The sequence below is a fragment of the Melozone crissalis genome, unplaced genomic scaffold (genome assembly GCF_028551555.1).
Source record: "Melozone crissalis strain CALT ecotype California unplaced genomic scaffold, PUWL_Pcris_2 ptg000096l_1, whole genome shotgun sequence".
Lineage (NCBI taxonomy): Eukaryota > Metazoa > Chordata > Aves > Passeriformes > Passerellidae > Melozone > Melozone crissalis.
Window position 1 is genome coordinate 2,894,151 of NW_026535873.1, and position 19,962 is coordinate 2,914,112.

A 19,962-nucleotide genomic window follows, 5' to 3' on the forward strand; every position below is an offset into this window, starting at 1 on the left:
TTGACATCTTTGCAGGAGATAACTGCCCAGGCTTTATGCTTAGATCGTCCCCTTTTCATTCCAAAAGGAACAGTTATAGCCAGAGCCTACATCCTACTGGACATGATCACCACACCAGCTGATCCAATGGTGATGTGGGCACAGATTACAGGTCGAAATAGACCCGTTCTAAAGTGTGCTTTGTCATGTAAAGGGAGAAAGAGATGTCTTTCAGGATTATTAGATACAGGGCCTGACATCACGATAATTTCCCACTCTGATTGGCTGAAGGATGGCCCCTGGTTCCAACTGCTGGGGAAATTTTAGCCATCGGGAGAGCCACTACCAACTTCTGGAGTCAAGACACCATCTGTATGGAAGGTCCTGAGGGCACAGTTGCTACAGTAAGATCTTTCATCACCTGGGCACCAATAACACTTAGGGGAAGATACCTCTTGTCCCAGTGAGGGACAAGGCTAGAGATCCTATCAACATCTCAGGATTTCTAGATGGGGCCACTGAGCAGCGTGCCGCCCTACAGTTAACCTGGAAGACCAATGACCCCATATGGGTGGATCAGTGGCCCCTCCCAGGCAGAAAGTTAAAGGCCCTGCAGTCCCTCGTGCAGGAGCAGCTTTCTGTGGGCCACATTGTACCATCTACTAGCCCCTGGAATGCGCCTGCCCTTGTCATACAAAAGCCTGGCAAAGACAAGAAGCGGCTCCTGCAGGACCTTAGGAAAATCAACGAGGTCATTGAGGACATGGGTCCCCTCCAGCCCAGCCTGCCCTCAGCCTCCATGATACCCCAAGATTGATAGATGGTTGTTATAGAACTAAATTACTGATTTGTTGACTCCCCCTTGCACCCTAATGACAAATCTGGTTTGCCTTTTCCATCCCTCAACCGACAAGCACCTTTACAGAGGTACCAGTGGACCGTATTTCCTCAAGGAATGAAGCAGAGCCCTGCTATTTGTCAATGGCTTGGAGCCCAAATTCTCTTGCCCATCCGGAAAAGACATCCTCACACTATCATTTTTCATTATATGGATGATACACTCATTTGTGCAGAAGCTCAAATCATTTTGGATTTTGCAGTAGAAGACGTCATCACTGCAGTACAGGAGAAAGGTTTTGAGATTGCAGCAGATAAAGTCCAAAAGACAGCCCCCTGGAAGTACCTTGGCCTAAAAAGCACAGAGAGAACCATCACACCCCAAACACTGCAAATCAAGGACAACCCAAAGACTCTGCGAGGACTCCACAGGCTCTGTGGAAGCATCGGTTGGGAACATTCACTGCTGGGAATCACCACAGAAGATCTCGTGCCACGGTTCCTGCTGCTCCTTAAACACAGTGAAGAACTCAACTCCCCGTGATCGCTGACACCGGCAGAGGAAGCAGCAGTACAAAAGGTACCCCAGGCGATTCAAACTAAACAGGCACACGGATACCACCCTGATTTTCCTTTCTCCCTGGCAATCCTTGATGTAAGTCCAAAATTCCACGCATTTATGTTTCAGTGGGACTCAACTACCTCAGATCCCCTGACAGAAATGCAATGTGTTTTCAGAGCACACCAACCTACTAAAACTATTACAACCCCACAGAAAGTTACTGCAGAACTGATCAGGAAAGCTAGAGAGCATCAGTGCTCCCTTGCTGGAACAGACCTTGTGAATATATCCATACTTCTCACTCAAAAACACCTCAATTGGCTACTTCAAACATCTGAACCACTGCAATACGCCTTAGATAGTTTTTGAACAGGCTAGGATCAGCCGTCACTTCGATCATCAAAATATTCCTGTGCTGCTTAGGATCTTTAAAATCACCTGAGACCAGGCAAGATCCACTGTAGCCACCTGCCCAAATGGTCAGGAACATGGCCTTGCTTCTGTCAGAGCTGGAGTCAATCCAAGTGGACGAAAGAGTCTCCACATCTGGCCATCAGACATCACACACTTAGCCGCTTTGGCAAACTAAAATACATCCATGTCTCAATCGATGCCTTTTCCAGTGCGGTTTTTGCCTCTGCCCATGTGGTGAAAAAATCAAAAGACGCTATAAAACATTACTTTTTAATTTTTTGCCTCTTAGCAGTTCCACCGGAGATTAAAACTGATAATGCTCCTGCTTATACCTTGTACTGATTCCAACACGTTTCTGACCACTGGGGTATAAAATATGTGACAGGCATACCACACTCCGCCACAGGACAGTCCCGAGTGAAGAGGGCTTACTGATCCATCAAAAGGATCCTTGATCACCTGGGTGGGGAGTCCAGATATTATCTCCCTTTCAGAGACTGGCCAAGGCTCTTTAGGTATTCAACATTTTGAACAACTCATTGATGGAGAAAACTCCCCCAATCATCAGCCGTTTTACTAATTCAACTGAAGCCCAATTAAAAGAAAAGCCACCTGCGTTGATCAAAGAATGTGAATCTAAAGAAATTATGGGCCTGCTCCCAATAATTACTTGGGGAAGAAAATACACTTGTGTCTCTCCAGCAGCAAACCCAAGACGGACCCCAGCAAAAGCATAAAACCATTTCTGGGAACGGCGAGGCAAACACCAGAGCCACGATCAGAAGAACAGAATGAAAGCGGAAGAGTGAGAGCAGCAGCCTGGGAAAGAGAAAGGATAAAAGGACAAACGAAGATCTCCTAAGCAGCGTTGACCACCCACACCAAGACCAAGACAGCTCACACACCACTAACCAGGATATATGACTTAACATTTGTAAAAACTATATTTTAGCCTTGATATATGATACTTCTAATAAGCTGTGTTCACACCCTTGGCTTACAGAAGAGAAAGTTTACTGGGACCAGAACTTACGTTTCACCTTTTACTCTCTTTACCTGTTCACTTTTAGGCCACCCAAGCCTCCAGATACTACATGAGTTAATGTCAGAGGATGCTGCATCTGTGTCAAAGGATGTTAGTTGGCACTGCAGCAGGAATCTGGATGCTCCTCCCTGAGCCACGTGCCTTCATCTGGGTGCTTCCACAGTCAAGCCACAATTTCTTGTCCATGGCCATGGCTGACAGGCACTTGAAGGCATGTGTTTTTTCAACCTGCTGTCACAGAGGGAGTCAATATACCAGAGCATCCAGCTGCTAAAAGATCAAGGAAACAAGATCCAGATGGAAAGCAACAACGACTGGTTCAGTGGACTTTTCAAACACTGGGGGATCAAAAGCTGGCTCTCATCTCTAGTTAAGACTGTTTTGTGGGCTTTGTTTATTGCATTCATTGTGCTGATTATTGTATCCATTTTTGCTAAATGCCTGCAAAACTCTGTGGCAGAAGCCTTCTTGATAGAAAACAAAAAGGAGGGAGAGGTGAGGGCCCAGGGCCCTACCATTGGAACTGTAATACCTCAGGGCAAAGTGACCAAGGTAAAAGAGAGACGCCGCTCTAAATGCAATGGTGTCACCCATGGGCATTTGCAGGCTCATGGTGATTCCGCACGTTTTGTTTGCATCACTCAGTTCAACTGCTGTTTTTTCTTTATATGTACTCCCTCTAGAATGTTCCCCACTCTCTTATACCCTATTGGTCCTGGCTCACTGTAATGCTCTGCTGCCGTTCCCCCCCATATAAAACGCTATGTCCCCAGCCCCATTTTGTCTCCCTCCCTGGACCCTCTTCAGGGAAAAGCACAGTGTTTGGAGTTCCACACAAAGATCCCTTTAGAGCCTCATTCACCAGCAGTTTAAGCAAATGTGCTCCCAGCTCTAGGAGTGCAGGTCACTCACAGAGGCTGGCTGTGGACAGGCCACCACACAGGAACTGAGTGCACCAGGGAACCTGGCCTCCAATAAAAGGCATGAATCCCACTGCCCACCCAAACCAATGCCTTGCATGTCTCTACTTTTTCCTCCTACTCTCATCTCTCTTGTCACTTTCCCCATTTTCTCTTAGTGGGAGCTTGGCTTCTCTCTCCTGTCTGCAGGTTCAGCCACACGTGTGACCCTGCAGGAACAGCCTGACCCACAGGGAAGTGGGAGAGGACTCTTTGTCAGGAACTGTAGTGACAGGACACGGGGGAATGGGATCAAACTGCAAGAGTTGGAAGAGATTTGATGATGGGAAGAAGTTCTTTATTATCAGGGTGCTTGTCCCTGACACAGAGACCAGTGCAGAGAGGCTGTGGATGCCCCATCCCCAGCAACATCCAAGGTCAGGTGGGACAGGGGCCACAGCAACCTGGTGTGCTGGGAGGTTGCTCAGCTTGGAACCAGATGATCTTTAGGGTCCCTTCCAAGCCAAACCATTCAAGGATTTGATCTTTCTGCCATCCCCGTCTCCCACTGCGCAGCAGCCCTGAAATTTCAGTGACATCACAGCTCCCACAGGGTTCCAGGTGGAACGTCCAGGACCTGGAAACGAGCAGAGCAGGCACTTCACTGGCTGCCAAGGGTCAGTTGCCACTCGCTGTGTGCTCTGCCCCTCACTGTTGAGCTGTTGCTGCTGACTGGGCTTTTCCTGCTGCCCGCTCTGGAGCGCCAATCCCAGCAGGATGTGCACTTCTGTGCCAGTGGAGGTACAGTGCCGTCCCAGGCAGGGGGGCACCCGGCTTGGGCAGGCTGCAGCCATGTGGGAATGGATGGTGTGGGACAGGATGCCCACTGAGAGATTGTGCTTCCCCTTGCAGACTGCAAGAGAAACTGAGGAGGAGATGGAAGTGGACATGGTGCTGGAGAGGGAGGAGAAGATGGAGGTGGACGAGGAAGATCCTGTTGAGGAGATGGAAGTAGAGGAGGAGAACAACATAGAAGACATGGAGGCTGATGAGGAGGATAACACCGAGGAAATGGAGGTCGATGAGGAGGATGAGGAGGAGCCCATGGTCCTTGGATGAACATGGAGCCCCAGAGGTAAGACAGGCAGCTGCTTCCCACGCCCAGCCCACAGACACACTGGGTCCCCTGACGCCAGGCTGGGGCTGGGCTGGATGGCCCCACTAAGGGACATGGTGCCCGCAGGGGGCCTGGATTGTGGTGGCAGAAACACCAGTCCTGGCCTGCCCTGCGCTTGCCTGGGGCCATGCCAGCCCTGCCAGCCCCGGCCCAGCCCCTGGGGCCAAGCTCCCAGCCCTGCTGGCCTCAGGGCTGGCACCTGAGTCCAGCTCTGCTGCTTCCTTTCTTCCAGGATTGATGCAGACGATGGTGGAGATGCCACGCCTTTGTAAATATGTTTGAAAGCTTCAAGTTTCTTGTAAATATGTTCACTGCGATAGAAGATTTCTGTAAATATGTTTTGAAGATTGTTAGTCCATCGGATCCCATGTAAATATCTTCTGTACATTGTTGTTTTTACAAGGATTTTTAAAATGAAACATGTTCTGTAAATCTGAGCTTTTGCTGATCTTCAGCAAATAAATACTGTTTCTTTTTAAAACATCTCTACTTTTGTCATTCTTTTTGGCGCAGGCAGCGTTTGCACACTTGTGGGTTCCTCTTGATCCGACTTCGCAGGGCTGGAGGTCCCTGGGGGTGCTGGAACAGCCACCCTGGGGCTGGGGGTCCTGCACACAGGGTCTCCCACTGACACCACTCCTGGCACTGGGCACTACTGCTCTTCCTGCCCTGGTGCACAGCGCTGTCCCCAAGAGCTCAGCTGTCCCCAGCCCTCACCCAGGGGGCTCTCACAGCACTGGCCCCTGCAGCCATGCCACCAAAGCAGGCAGCAAACCTTCAGCCACCCTTCCTGCTGGAGCCACAGGGGCTCCTGGGCCCAGAGCAGGCAGCAGGCCACAGGCATGCAAAATCCACCTGCACGCTCTGAAGGCCACCACAGCCTTGGCAACTGGGCCACCTGCATCTGGGCTGCTGCAGGGGCTGATCTTTAAGGCTTGCAGCCTCCAAAGGCTCTGGCCTCTGCTTCCCAGCCTGCTCTGCACTCCCCTGAGCCCACATTTTTCAAGAGACAAAAGCCAAGCCAGGGCATCTTCGCCATGCCCGCATTCCTGCTGCTGGCAGCGGCCACTGGCCCCTGGGCCCCACTCGGATGACAGCTGCAGGGACAGGGCAGGCTGTGCTGGGCAGGGGGCATGGGGCTTTGGGCCCTGTAGCTGCTGCTGCTTCTGTGGAGGGGGCCATGGGCCCAACAGGGCTCCGAGCTCAGCCCCTGCCCAGGCAGCTGCCCCCAAAGCCCCACACTCCCCAAGCATCCTCATCACAGCTGCCAGGGGGAAATCCCACGGGCTTCAGGAAAGAAATTCCCCACAGTGACAAAACCAAGGTGTCCACGGGGAATGTCAGCACCAGCTGATGTTTACAGCACATTTATAAAGGTGGGTGCAGAGCAGGTGAGATCTCCAGGGCCTCTGGTAGTGTCTGCTCTGCAGGTGAGGCTCTGGGCCTGCTCCCAGTTGGACACAGCACAGGGCTCAGGCCAGCCCTCAGCCCCTCACAGCTGATCCCAAGGAGCAGGCTCAGAAAGCAATTTCAGACCACTTGCTGCAGATATTTCAAAGGACTAAATGTCATTCAAAGAAGCCACCTTGCACATTAAGTTTTGGTGTTTTGGCATGAGAAGCCATGTAGGTGCGTCTGAATGTGCACTCAGGGAAATTCCACTGCCATCCCAAAGGGAACACAAAGGACAGGCCTCTGCTTTCAGCACTACTGAGCTCCTCACCCAGCAATGATATCTCAGGAAGTTGTAGTTTTGTGGAGGTCCAGGGGCCTACAACTGGAGCTGCAATACCTCAGGGCAAAGACAATGAATTAAAGTGAGACACTCCTCTGAATGCAATGGTCTTGCCCAATGGCTTTTGCAGGCTTATGGGGATATGAAGGTGTTTACTGGTATCATGAACTTCATTTTTTCCTTATATGTACTCCACCTAGGATGTTCTCCCCTCTTTTTTCCCCTGTTGGTCCTGGGTTGCTGCATATAAGACCCTCTTATCCCCCATATAAAACCATGTGTGCCCAGCCATATTTTGTCTCTGGCCCTGGAGCCTCTTCAGCACAATCCACAGTGTTTGGAGTTCCACAGAAAGACCCCTCTCTTGCCTCATTCATCAGCAGTTTAAGCAAGCCTGCTCCCAGCTCTGGAAGTGCAGGTCTCTCACAGAGGCTGGCTGTGGACATGCCACAACAAGTGGTGCCCAAACAGGGACTTTCTTTGAGAATTCCTGAGAGCGACTCCAGTGATGATCCGGCTGCGCTACCGTCACCGGACAGAAAATGCCTCGGTTCAGCTTCTGCCCTGGAGTGGGACCTGAGTTTTATCAGGGCTTGCTGAAGGCAGCGTCGGAACCCTCAAGGAGCAGGAGGGCCGGCTCAGCTGGTGAAGCCCATGGGACATTTTGAAACACCTGCATCCAGAGCCGCCAGAGCAGTGAGTTGGGGAACAGCTGCCTACAGTGCAGGATCCTTGGGTGATAGTTTAGTCCTGTGGGTGAGCGACCCTGTACATCAGGAGCAGCTATGGGTAACAAATTATCCAAAGCTGAGAGGGGCATATATGTTCCAGTTAGGGAGGTTCTCCTTTCAGAGGGGAAGACTTTTACTAAGGGAAGTTGGAAGCCTTTTGTTCATTGGCTCTTTAAGGAGTTCCCAGACATTTCTGTTGATTCAGTTCTTCATGGAGCATTTTGGGACTCAGTTAGGGGAACACTCTGGCTTTTGCAAACTCAGGGGGTGGTAAGATTCACAAAATTTTTCCCAATTTTTCACATGATTTATGAGGTTTTCTCAAGGGTTCAAAGTTCTAATATTCAACCCAGATTTTGTGCTCTGCCCCCAGCATTCCTGAACCCACTGACACCAAGATTAGGATGAGAGACAGAAACTGCTCCAAAGCACAGATGAGCCACCTGCTGTCTGCCATCTCCCCTCCTTCTCTACCCTCTGCCCAGGTCTGTACTGAACACATCGGCCTGGATTCTACCCTAACCCATTCTCCAGTAACTCTTCTCCCTGTATGCCCTTCAGATAGCTCACAAAATCCAGTCCCTCCACTGGCACGGGATGCCAATGTCAAAATCCCTCCCACCCCCGGCTGTCTCATTGGGTCATCCCCCGTGTGAAAAATGCATATATTTTATGATTGGCTTTTCGCAAATATTAAAATGAATATTATACATGTTGTGTTAGAAAGCAATGATGTATTAATTTTCTTAAGTACTGTGTTAAATATAGTTTTAGTTTATAAAATTTGCTAAAATAGAAACTATGCTATGTAAGATGCTTTGTTTAAAAGAAAGGACTTGCAGCAAGATAGCAGCCACAGGACACCTAGATCTTTCAGAGAAAAAGAATTTATTGCCTTCTTATCAGAAGAAACGAACTTCTTCCTGCCTCGAATGTGCTATTAGGATTAGAGGGAAGAAGTTGACACTGACCAGACAGAATGCTGTGTTTGAATAGAATTTATGCATCATGTATGAAGTGCATGAATATGTAACCGGCTATTGTTTTTAAGGGTTAATGCTTTGTTAACGGGTGTCCTTTTTCGGGCTCGTGATGCCCAGAAAATGTACCCGGACGTCCGTAAGTCTTTGTTTTTATTGCCTCATGTTGTCCAAATTCAATTTGTCCAAATTGTTATTACTCTAATTGTGTTACTATTTTTATAACCATTTTATTACTATTAAACTTTAAAATTGTAAAAACAAATGATTGGCGTTTTTCACAGTGAAAAACACGTTCACTCTCCTGTTAAAATGTACAAAGTTTAATAATGGACAATGGGAGACCAGGACCATGGAGCAAAGGTTATTATGGCCGGGTGCATCTTGGCACTCAGCCAGGAGCACCCTGTTACCTTCGGGGATCCCCCTGAAATACCTTTCCCTTACATATGCCTGTTGCATATTCACAGACCCTCATGCATATCCATAAGCTACTTTACATATTCCAGGAAAGATTTTACATGGCCCCTCTTGGGTCTGCCTTTTCAGAGCATGTGTGTTTCTTGGCTGTGGTTTTGGCTCCTTCTCTTTATCACTGCCAGTTTTTGGGCCTTGGTCCACTCTGCCTTCAGACGGGGAGTGCTGATAGTTGGCAGATCTGTACAGGTGTCCTCATCCTGTGTGCATTGGATGTGATCCCATCCAAGTAGGCAGTTTAACACAAGCAGCTATTCCACTGAGCTTAATTAACAACAGAAATAAAAACTGTATCTTTACAACAAAGTTACTTTAACACCACACATATAAAATCCATTTTAATATTTGCAAAAAGCGAATGTTTTAATATGTATCTTTAACATTGCCCATATCTTTCCTTACCCTTTGGTTCTCCTGAGTGCAGCAAGGAGCGGGAACTGCCAGCATGGCACGGAGTTGCTGCCGTCTCTCCATCACCCCGTGTCCCTCTCCTGTAAGAACCTGAATGAGAGATGTGGGACTCGAGGCAGCTCTTCAAAATACAGTTTATTGGATCCAAGATGTCACAGCAGTCCAGGGTTGTGGGTGGCAGTGCCTGTGCCTACAGCTGTCAGCTCCAGCTGCACACAAGCCTGGAGACCCTTTAGCTTTGGTTACAGTGCATTATATACTCTTCTTTGCTGAACATCTTCACACAGAAGAATCGATCTATACCTTTAGTTTTACCTATAGCCTATCATAACTCCTGTAATTACCATATTGATGTTACTATTCTCCAATCACTAAAAGTTAGTATGTGTGTCTCCCTGCCTGTCCTGAGAAGCCCTGATTCCCTGGAGAGCACTGCTTTTGGCCTTTGTCCATGGAGAAAAATTCCAAGGCTTTGAGATGAACTGGAATCTACGAGTGTGTGAAATAGATAGTAGTGTAGTTTATCACAGGGTGAAAAACCAAGAGCTTTGGGATTTTAGTATGAGGGTGAACAGAAGACAGGATGGAGGATTTTGGGCATTGTCTGATCTCCTTGTCCTTCATCTACTCCATTTTCTGCTGTGTTGGGAGCACAGAGTGATTGGTTGGAAAGAGCTGCAATGCAGATGATGAGTGGCAGACAAAGAATTAGTTACTGGCTGAAAGGTAGAAATAAAATGCATTCTAAGATTTAATTGGACAAAATCATTTTAAAAGACCTTGAACCTGTGTGTCTTGTGACTTTTGGTGCCTTCTCTTTGTACACTAAGTCTGGTGTGCAGCTGGCATGCTGAACTGTTGATAAGAGAAAAATAAACAACAACCTAAAGACCAAAAAAACCAAAAGTCCCGTTTGTTTCTCAGTCCTGGCACAGAACTTTTTAGGGGTGTCCCCATCAGGGGATCCTCGGGGGGGTTTCACACCTCCATCCCTCCCCCCCTTCCTGCCCCACTGCTCAGCCCCCTCCAAGCTCTGCACCCGGGGCCCTCTCCGCTTCACAAAAGGACCCAAAATTATCCCAAATCCACCCAAAATTACCTCAGAGCCCATCCTGAGGAGCTCTGGGGGAATTTTAGGGGGGTTTTGAGAGAATCTGGGGAGATTTTGGCTGGGTTTGAATCCTACGTTAAATTTGTTGTCCAGAAGGTACCAAAACCATCCAAAATCCACCCAGAATCGACCCAAAATTACCAGAAATTAACCCAAAATTACGTCCAAATCTATCCTGAGGAGGTTTGGGGAAGACTTGGAGGGATTTTAGGGCAATTTTAGGGGGAATTTTGGGTGGGTTTGAATCCTACGCCCACTTCGGCATCCACAAGGTACCAAAATCACCCAAAATTACCTGAAATTAACCCAAAAATTCATCCTGAGGGGGTTGGGGGGAGGTTTGGGGCAGGGGGGTGGGAGTTGAAGAGATTTGGGGGTTTTGGGGGGGATTTTAGGGGTGTTTTTGGTAGTCATCATCATGCAAAACACAACACGCCATGCCAAAGGCAAGACCAAACCCTAAGGACTGTGCCCCTCGTGAAGAGGAGATCAAAGAACTGCACCCCTTCTAGGAAGGAGATCAAAAGCCAGAGGAGATTGAGCTATTAACTAAGCAAAAATGTATTCATTTCATCAAGTATCATAATTTCTGTTACTTTATCCTTTGTGATTAGGTCTGGAATGCTTTTCTATTCCTTGTTAATTTAGCTGAATAATATTCATTTTGGTTTTGTAAACGATTAAGTCATATTCCTGATGTTATATATGGGGTCCCATATGTCTAATTTAATAAACCAGAAACTTAAAATTTAGCAGCAGTTTTACTGAGATAAAATAATACAATCAAATAAAATCCAGTAGTTACAAAAAGAAATTTGGCAGTGGTTCAGATAAAGCATAAGCAAAACCGATCGATCGGGGTATGGGGATGGCTTCCAACCCTGCCTCACATGCAAAAGGCAAAAGGATCCAAACACAACTTATATACTGTGTGCTAATACATATTCATCAATATTTTCCTGTAAATCTCCTCCTATTTCCAATTCCTGAAATCTGCATCACCACACACACACAGCGCATGCTCCCGCTGGGGCTAAGGGGGCTTCTGGCTCTTTGGTGCTCTTCTTGGAGGAAGGCCGACAGTCTTCCTCGCTGTCCTCTGAATAACCTGACAGGTTGTGCCTGTGCCCCAAATCCTGTGTTATGTAAGTGAGCACTATGCTCCAATTAAGCCTCATTATTTTATAGACAAGAGCACTATTTTAGACTCTCTGTCTGGAATTGTCCCAGCGTTATTCATGTCACGGCCAATCCTGTCCTAGGAGTTGTCTTAACTTTGTCTTGATGCCAATTCTGACTTGGAAGGCTTCCTAAATTTTGCTCATCAAGGCCATTCCAATCTCCTGTATCCTGTTTCCCACAGGTATCATCTACAAAGAAGCTCATTTGTTTCATAACATTAATCACATATACCTTTCCAATTATTTTCCAAAAATATTGAAATAATTACAATTTTGTTAGAACTAATCACATCCATTTATCACAGGAGGCCAAAGCTTGGAAAAGGATGAAAGAAATGCTCTGAGGATGACGATGACAAAAAAATCCCAATTTATTTTTGACAGCAAATGAACACCGGCTGCCCTCCAGCCCTCCCAGCCTGGCAGGCTGAGCGGGGCCGTTCCCATGGCATGAGGTGCTGGCAGCCTGCGGAGAGAAACCAGAGAGCCACGGTCAGTCGCAGCAGGCTCCTGTGCCCCTGTCCCATCATGGCTGTGCCTGGGCCAGGCTGCTGGCTGTGCTCAGAGCCCAAACCTCCCGACCCATTCTCTGTTTTTAGAGAAGGGCAGCGGGGCAGGCCACATTCCACCTCCTCTGCTTAATCACGGCACAGCAACCTCCTCAGCAGCTGCAGGAGCGGGATGCCCGTGTGCCCGCTGCCGCCTGCCCGGATCCCTTCTGCCAGCCCAGCTGTGGAGCCGGGTGCCCACCTCTGGAGAGCTGCTGCCAGGGGAGGAGCCCATCCCGCACCAGGTCCTCGTCCTTCTGGAAGGGGCTGTCCCCGCAGACCGTGGCCCCTGGGGCAGCGCTAGCACTGGACGCGCTCCACAGACGCTGCAGGTGCTTCCCCATCTGGGCACCAGGTGTAATCCTCCTGGGAAAAACAAAGAACAATTGCATGGAAGTCAATTCAAAACGAGATCTGGAAACAAGAAAAAGTACAAAGCCTGTTTCACGGGCCTGAGTGGTCTGACCACTCCATGGGAGAATTAAATCTGTCCACGGGTGGGGAAAATCCCCACCTTTCCCACCCATAAAGGCACCCCCTCCTCAAGGGCCTGCAGAGCAGGCGCCAGCTGGGGCACGGCTTCGGAACCCGTCCCCCTGTGCCGCCCCCCATCCACATGGATGGATGCTCCTGTCAGGCTGGCTGCCCTTGCCTCAGCCCGTGCCAGGCTGGCTGGCAGAAGCTGTCAACAAGGCCAGGAGCCGGCTCCCCTTCCACAATATTGGTCCCGTGTCCCGCCAAAAAGCAGCTTGGCTGCCGGCGGGAAAATTAATATTCCCCAGCGCCGCCAAGCAGGGAACCTCCGGCATGTGGCCAGGCCGAGCCCTGCCCTGCCTGGAAGCACCAGCATCCCCCCGCCCCTGCGCCGGCTGGGGACTCATCTTGATTGCATCGGGGTGCAAAGCATGTCCTCCAGGCAGGGGCCGCAGCCAAAGCCAATGGGCTCTGCCCCGCCAGCGGACAGCTCCAGGATGGTGTTCCCAGCTCCAGGATGGTGTTCCCAGCTCCACGTCCTGCTCTAGAAGAACACGCCAGCTGTGCCTCAGCTTGCGGGGACATCACGATGCCATTGAGCTGCAGGGGGACGTTTCCCCTGTCCCAGTCCGTGGCACCTTCACCGCACTGCCACCACTTCTCCAATGGGACAGGCAGCATGGAGCAGTTCCCTCCACAGCTCATGGGGACCAGCGGAAGCATCTCCTTGGCTGCACTCTCTCCTCCGCGCCGCGGCTGCAGGGAAACGCTCCGGGGTTTTCTTCCAGCGCCATGAGTCATGTGCCGCTGCTACTTGCTGGGCTCCTGGATCCTACTGTGCACAGGGTGCATCTCTGCTGTCTCCTGGTACAGGCAGGGCTCCTGCAGCCAAGAATGCTCAAAAAGGTCCTCCAGTGATGGCCTGTCTGTGAGGCCCATGCAGAAACACCCCCTGATGAGGTGCTGGCCCTCTGCGGAGAGAAACCAGAAACCGCCGCTCAGTGGGACAAGGCTCCTGTCCATGCTCTCCCACATTCCACAGTGCCCAGGACACACCAGGAGTGCTCAGAGCTGCACCCAAAAGCTTCCTATCGATCCTCTCTTGCGGAGGACACCAGCACAGAGGCACAGGTGCCATCTCCTCCAGCTAAGCCCATGAGATCCACCTCCTCACCAGCTGCAAGAGCAGGACACTTATGTGCCAGCTGCCCCTCCCAACCCCGTTCTTCCCCTCGTGCCTTGAAGGCACATCCCCACCTTGAGACACCCGTGGCGGGAAGAAGAGCTGGCCCCGGACAATGTCCTCGTTGGTGGGGAAAGGAAGGTGCCCTCAGACCAGCTCATAGAGCAGGATACCCAGGGGCCAGATGGTGGCTGGCTGGCCATGGGAGCAGCCAAAAAGGATCCACTCCGGTGGGCTGTACTCCGGCGTTCCTATGGGACACGGGGGCAGCTCATCAGGCCCATGCTGCTCCCTCCCTCCCAGCCAGCTCCCGTTCGACAATAGCCAGCCCCTGCCCTGCCAAAAAGCAACTTGGCTGCAGCTGGCTGAAGAAGGATTCCCCCTCCTTCCCTCCCTCCTTCCCTCCCTCTTCCAGCAAAGGGGGAACCTCTGCTGCCCGGCTGGGGCTTTGGGCTCACCTGACATCCGGGTGTAGAACGTGTCCTGGAGGATCGTGCTGCAGCCAAAGTTGATGAGCTTTGCCTCACCTGTAGCCAGGTGACGAGGAGGTTCTCAGCCTTGATGTGGCAGTGCAGGACGCCACACCTGCTGCAGCGCCACACGGCCTCTGGCACCTGGCGGAGCAGACCCCACGCGACGGGCTCTGTCAGGAACCGCCGCTTGTGCAGGAAGTACCAGAGGTCCTGACAGCGCTGCGGACGCTCCATGAGCAGCACGAAGCCCTCGGGCACCTCGAACTGGTCCAGGAGCTGCACGATGCCGCGGAAGCCAGGCTGCAACACCTTCCACAGCAGCGCCGGTTCCAGGGGCAAAACGGCGCCCTTGCGCTGCGGGGGTGCTGGGATTCATAAAATTAGAGGGTTTTTAGAAAAGTGGTTAAAAAGGCAGGCTTTTGACAGTAGAATTGTGAACATTGCTAATACAGCAAAAAGTTTTCTAAGCAGTAGAGCAGACGTGAGAAATAGCACAATAGACTTCTGTAATCTGTCTTTATAGATTGCAACAAGGTTATTTAATGGATATCTTTAGAAGGTTAGTATGAATGAGTCTCTGTGCTTTGTCTCTCATGAATGAGCTATTGTGTTAACTACCATTACGTGTGTTTCATATGATTGGATAGAATTTTTGTCAATATGTTTTGCTCTATGTGTCATTAGCTGAAACCTAGGCTGAGATGGCTTTATGCTGTGCTGTAATGTAACACCCCCTTGGCATTTCCTTTGGATCAGAGAGCTGTTAACATAATCTGTCTCCATTGTCCTAACAATGTACTGAGACTGATGTGTTGAATAAATAGCTCACGACACTGGTTCGGATGCCCCATCTCATTCATGAATGTATATAGTGGCCAGTGGCACGGGGGGGACCGCGATGCCGCCAGCGGGGCCGATGCTGCGCCGTGCCTCGGGCAGCCCCTGCCCGGCCCTGCCGCGGCTTCCCATGGCCTGGCCCGGGGCACTGCGCGGTCCCCGCTCACTCCACGGTCGCTGCCCTCACAGCGTTCCGGCTGCCGCCCTGCTGGGCCTCGCCTCAGCCCCGCCCGGCACGCCCCGCCGGCTCCTCCCGCTGGCCCCACTCACTCACCAGCCGCGCCCACTCCGAGATGCGCTCCCGGGACACTCGCTTGATGGCCACCTGTGAGCCAAGGCCAGCGGCGGACTTAAGATCACGCTTTGGTAAGAGTGTATAAGCGGGAGAACACGCAGAATAAAAAAACCCTTTTTCTTCTTGCACCCTGATCACGTGTGTATGTCACGTCCGGCCTAATGGTGACAGTTGCCCCATCTCTGGGTCAAGAAACAAATATTGTCTGAGTGGTAACTTGTCAACAAACTGAGAAAGAAATTAGTACCTGGGCATGCAGATTTCTGAAGGGAGGAAAGAAAAGCGTTGACAAGAATAAGCCTGAGTTTTAAATGCCTGAAACACTCAAAAATAACATGTTTTGGGATATTGTACCGTATGTTACACAGAGTTCAAGCAAACCACAACTCATTAGTATCTGGACTTCATTGCCCACTATACTTAGAAATGTTGCTTGAAGGCACTTTGTGTCAAAGATCCAGTTCCTGTAGGTCACTGAAGATGTAGATCAAAATCCTACCAAACATCCATGTCCAAACCAGCAAGAGTGAGACTTTTGTCCTTGGCAGTAGTTCCCAGGTGCTCCTGGAAATCCCCAGGCTTAGACACAAAGATGTGTATTCAACAGAGGGAGAGAAGCATCATGCTTAGTTCTAACTGCGATCTTTGCTAGCAGATCTTACTAGCAGGTAATAAATTCCATTTGTTCTGTTCTTAGCCAGAGCCAAGGTGGGAATCAAAGTCTAGATCACAGGAGAAGATCACAGGAGTCTCAGCTTTTCCAGAAGAGGAAAAATACAAAAATACAAAGGATAGTAAATTTGTGTTGGGTTTACAGGGTTTTTTACAGATCGACAGACAAGTGATAAAGCTTAAAAGATGACAGCAAAGGAAAATCAACAGATATGCTGAAACTGAGTGAAGGGGAAGGAGACTTCAAATTCACTGAAAAGCTGCACAGAAAGCTTCTCTACTTTTTGCAGCTGCTTCAAGTTTGAAATGACAAACTCTAGCAGCACTTTCAACTTCTTTTTATTAATTCTACAATAAAGACAATCCAAACTGTGTACTCCTGCTTACAGTATGAAGTAAAGCACAGGAAGCCATTAGAGTAAGAAAAATTGTGTTTAGAAGGCTGAGGCAGCCTTAGGGGTAGGAGGAATGGGGAGGCGTGGAAATCAGGCCCGTGGGCACCATTCAAGGAGCATCCAGGCCCTGAGCAGTCCCTCACAGTGGCTATCCCAGCAGATGGAGTCCAAATGGAGCCCCAGCTGGGTGGGAAAAGTGCCGGGCTGGTGAGCCGTGGTTAGCAGGGGCTCCTCCATTAAATTGCTCCCTGACAGGTGTGATATGCTGTGGGTGTATGCCCAACAGCTGGCAACAGCAGGCTGGCCCAGATGTGGGAAAAGGCCAAGGAGGCAGCAGAGTGGGAATGGGGCTCTGCAGGAGGCCCTGGTGGTTGCATACACCAGTGGGGGATGAAGCTGGCCCAGATGAGCTCTGGGGCTCTGGGCTGAAAAGTGGGGAAAAGAGAAACAGGGAGGAAGGGCCAGATGCTGCTGTGAGAATGCAATTCCATACCACAGGTGACATAGTGAGAGGAGGGTGGGAACCAAATGGTGATTGCTGCTGATCACCCTGACATCTTCAAGACAAGAGGCCCAGAAAGGACTTCACATCTGCCTCCTAGTGTTGTCCTGAATGTGAGCTCATCTCCTGGCATTCATTACCCGGAAGCCTCACAGCTTCCCACGGGCATTCCATGTTACGGATATGAACGAGGCCAAACTTTCTCCAGAGAAAGAGGTTCTCGTTTATTAAAATAGCTACAAGGAACGGAGTGCCCAGGATAAGCCCAGGAACTCACACAGCGAGCCAAAAACGAAAATAGTGCGCTCACCCCAAGTGCACTGGGTTCTCCCAAACAACAAGTACCCTAAAAGAAGAAGAACCCTAACCCAAATGAACTCCCCACATTTATACTCCCCTTGAGTCCAGGATTGGTGCATTTTGGATCCTCATGATGATTGGTCCACTTCCAGGCTTCTCATTGGTCTTTACCGCTGCTCATTCTGGACCAATCGTTTCTGCAGGGCTTCGAATGATTGGTCAGATCTTTCATCCAATCTCTCTTCGACCTTTCCTTGCCCCATCAGACCCCTGTTTCACCAAACCCTGGACCCTTCTAGCACATTCTTATAAGCCCCCCTCCTTTAACATAATACAAATAATATAACATAATTAATACAATATAATTGAACTATATCCTATTTTAACTTAATTTAACTTTTACCTATAACATTCCACACTTCAGGTAAGCAAAGCTGCTTACCTCACTATGTTCTTTGGGCCTCTGAAAGGGACTGTCCACTCAGCTACAGCCTGGCAAGGAAGGAAGTCTTACAACACTCTGGATATTTTAGACTTTTATTGGCACTCGGGCTGAAACAAAGTATCCCCTCACTACTTCTCCATCTTCATCCTTCTGTCCTGCAGGTGGCCTGTTCACGCTGACAGCTTGGAGCGCCTGCAGGCTCCAGTTGGGCTGCAGCCCAGCTTTTCCTCTCACAGCTTCATTCTTATTATGACAGTTCTTTCATTTCTACTTAAAAGCTTCCCTAAATTAACAACACTCTATTCTAAGCTAAACAATCTTTTATTATCTAAGCTATCTATGTTCCATAATCCTTAAAAGTTGATCCCTGTATTTCCTAAATTCCTCCTACAGGGGAGATGCATGGCAACAGTGCGAGGAGGTGAGCAGGGGGGCACAGGGCATCTATGCCTGCACCTTCCAGCCCAAGGCTGGCAGTGCCATCTCTGTCCTGGTGAATGTCACCAGGACCCACATGCTGCCCACACTCAGCTACTTCAAGGAGCCCTTTTGGCTGCACCAGGCCGGTGAGTCCCAGTGCCACCACAGCCCCTGCCTGGCTCACAGGGGACACAGTGTCCCGTGTCCCGTTTCACAGGAGCGACAAATGCCTATCCCCAACACCAGCAGTGCTCACAGATGCCCCACAGCTTGTGCAGGCAACAGTGTCGCTGGGCCGGCTGAGCCTGCAGTGGCTGCCGCCCCTGGAGCTGCTGGCAGAGCAGCTGGACTACCAGGTCCGCTATGCCATGGAGAACAGCCATGACTGGAAGGTAAGGCCTGCCCAGGATACCCCGAGCAGCGCTGCCCCCCTCCGCTGCTGACACGTGGCAGGTGCGGGGTCGGGCCAAGCGGGACCCGCCCCTTGGTGCCAGCCCACAGCAGCCATGCTCCAGCTCGGTTCTGCCGCGCAGGTCCTGCAGGTTCCCCGAGCAGCGAGGAAAGAGGTCCTGGACCTGCGGCCAGGCTCCCGCTACCCTGCGCAGGTGCGGGCCCAGCCCAGCGGGCCGTGGTACCGGGGCAGCTGGAGCGCCGGGTCCAAACCCGTTGTGGTTGATGCCGTGGCCAATGCAGGTAAGGGGCAGGGCTGGAGGCTGCGGCCGCAGGAGCCACACGGCTGACGGCAAGAGGCGGAGAGTGCTGGAAATGGGGAAGGGAGCACGGGGCAGGGGGCTGCGAGGGGCTCAGAGATGGTGGGTCTGGGAAGGGCTACAGTTCCGGCGTTCGTCCACCGATGCAGGCTGGCTCATCCCCAGTGTTACAGTGGTGCCGCTGCTCTTCTCAGCAGTGCTCCTGGGGCTGCGCTGCACCTTCCCCTCCCTCTACAGATAAAGGGCTGTACCGGGGGCAGGCGGGGAGGTCCAGCACCAAGCCTGGGCACCTTGCACGGGGCATTAGGGCACCTCAAGTCTGAGGGTAAATTCGATGCCCCTTCCTCCGTACCCAGCAATGTGAAGCAGAAACTCTGGCCGCCCGTTTCTGACCTGCACCATGCTCTGGGCAGCTTCCTCCAGGAAAGCAGCAAGCACGGCCAGGTGAGTGGATGGGCAGGGCGGCTCAGCTGCTCCCGGGGGCAGCTCGAAGGGCAGCCCCTACCCCGTCCACTCCGTGCTTCCCCCCAGGCCAGCGCCTTCAACAAGCAGCCGCCGGAGGAGGCCGTCCTGCCCTGCCTGCTGGAGGTGCTGCCTGGTCCGCGGCGTGAGGCGGGCCCGCCGCCGGAGCACGCCGGGGGCCGCCTGTCCAGCACCGACATCGCCAGCCAGTCCTACCTGCTCATGAGTGGCTGGGAGCCGCGGGCAGCCACGACCGCCTGCACCCCGCCATAAACTCCTGCTGCCCCCGAGCGCCCGCCTGGTCCCTCCTGCGCCGCCCCGCCCCCGGCCCGGATCGCCCCGCCCCAGCAAGAACGCCCCGCCCTGGTTCCGCCCCCGGTCCCGCCCTGGTCCCGCCCCTGGTCCCGCCCCCTCACTGCACGCGCGGAGCGCCCTGCCCCGTCCCGCGGCTCAGCCAATCGCGTTGCGTCGCGCGGCCGTCGCCGGGCAGCGCGCAGCCGTTGGGTGTGAAGCGGCCAGTGGGGCCCCGTCCGCCCGCCGTTTAAAATGCTGTGGGGCGGGCGAGCGGCGGCGGCGCCGCGGAGGTGAGTGTGCCACAGGGACGGAGAGGCGGCCTGGAGGCGCAGTCCCGAGCGGGGAGGCTGTGGTGAGGCGGGCAGGGGAAGGGAGAATGTCGCTTATCGGAGGGAGCCCCAAAGAGCGGCTGG

General features: G+C 51.5%; 2 protein-coding genes across 2 annotated transcripts; one reads left to right on the forward strand and one right to left on the reverse strand.

Moving 5' to 3' along the window:
• Positions 1-3,728: 3,728 nt before the first annotated feature.
• On the reverse strand, positions 3,729-16,435 carry LOC128947333 (serine/threonine-protein kinase pim-1-like). Its single transcript, XM_054291585.1, is given in 8 exon segments — positions 3,729-3,758; positions 12,330-12,453; positions 13,376-13,532; positions 13,819-13,995; positions 14,203-14,283; positions 14,286-14,571; positions 15,329-15,415; positions 16,409-16,435. Coding segments are annotated over 8 exon segments (969 nt in total).
• Positions 16,436-16,489: 54 nt separating this feature from the next.
• On the forward strand, positions 16,490-19,528 carry LOC128947334 (thrombopoietin receptor-like). Its single transcript, XM_054291587.1, has 7 exons — positions 16,490-16,623; positions 18,057-18,229; positions 18,333-18,475; positions 18,617-18,783; positions 18,833-19,027; positions 19,147-19,237; positions 19,325-19,528. Exons 1-7 carry the CDS (start codon positions 16,490-16,492, stop codon positions 19,526-19,528), a joined length of 1,107 nt encoding a protein of 368 aa, XP_054147562.1.
• The last annotated feature ends 434 nt before the right edge of the window (positions 19,529-19,962 follow it).

Bases quoted from the DNA above. Each gene is read 5' to 3' on its own strand.
- LOC128947334 (XM_054291587.1), top strand. From the start codon at position 16,490: ATGGGGAGGCGTGGAAATCAGGCCCGTGGGCACCATTCAAGGAGCATC. The intron at 18,230-18,332 runs GTGAGTCCCAGT...CAACACCAGCAG, and splicing joins CTTTTGGCTGCACCAGGCCG to TGCTCACAGATGCCCCACAG. The intron at 19,238-19,324 runs GTGAGTGGATGG...GCTTCCCCCCAG, and splicing joins AAAGCAGCAAGCACGGCCAG to GCCAGCGCCTTCAACAAGCA.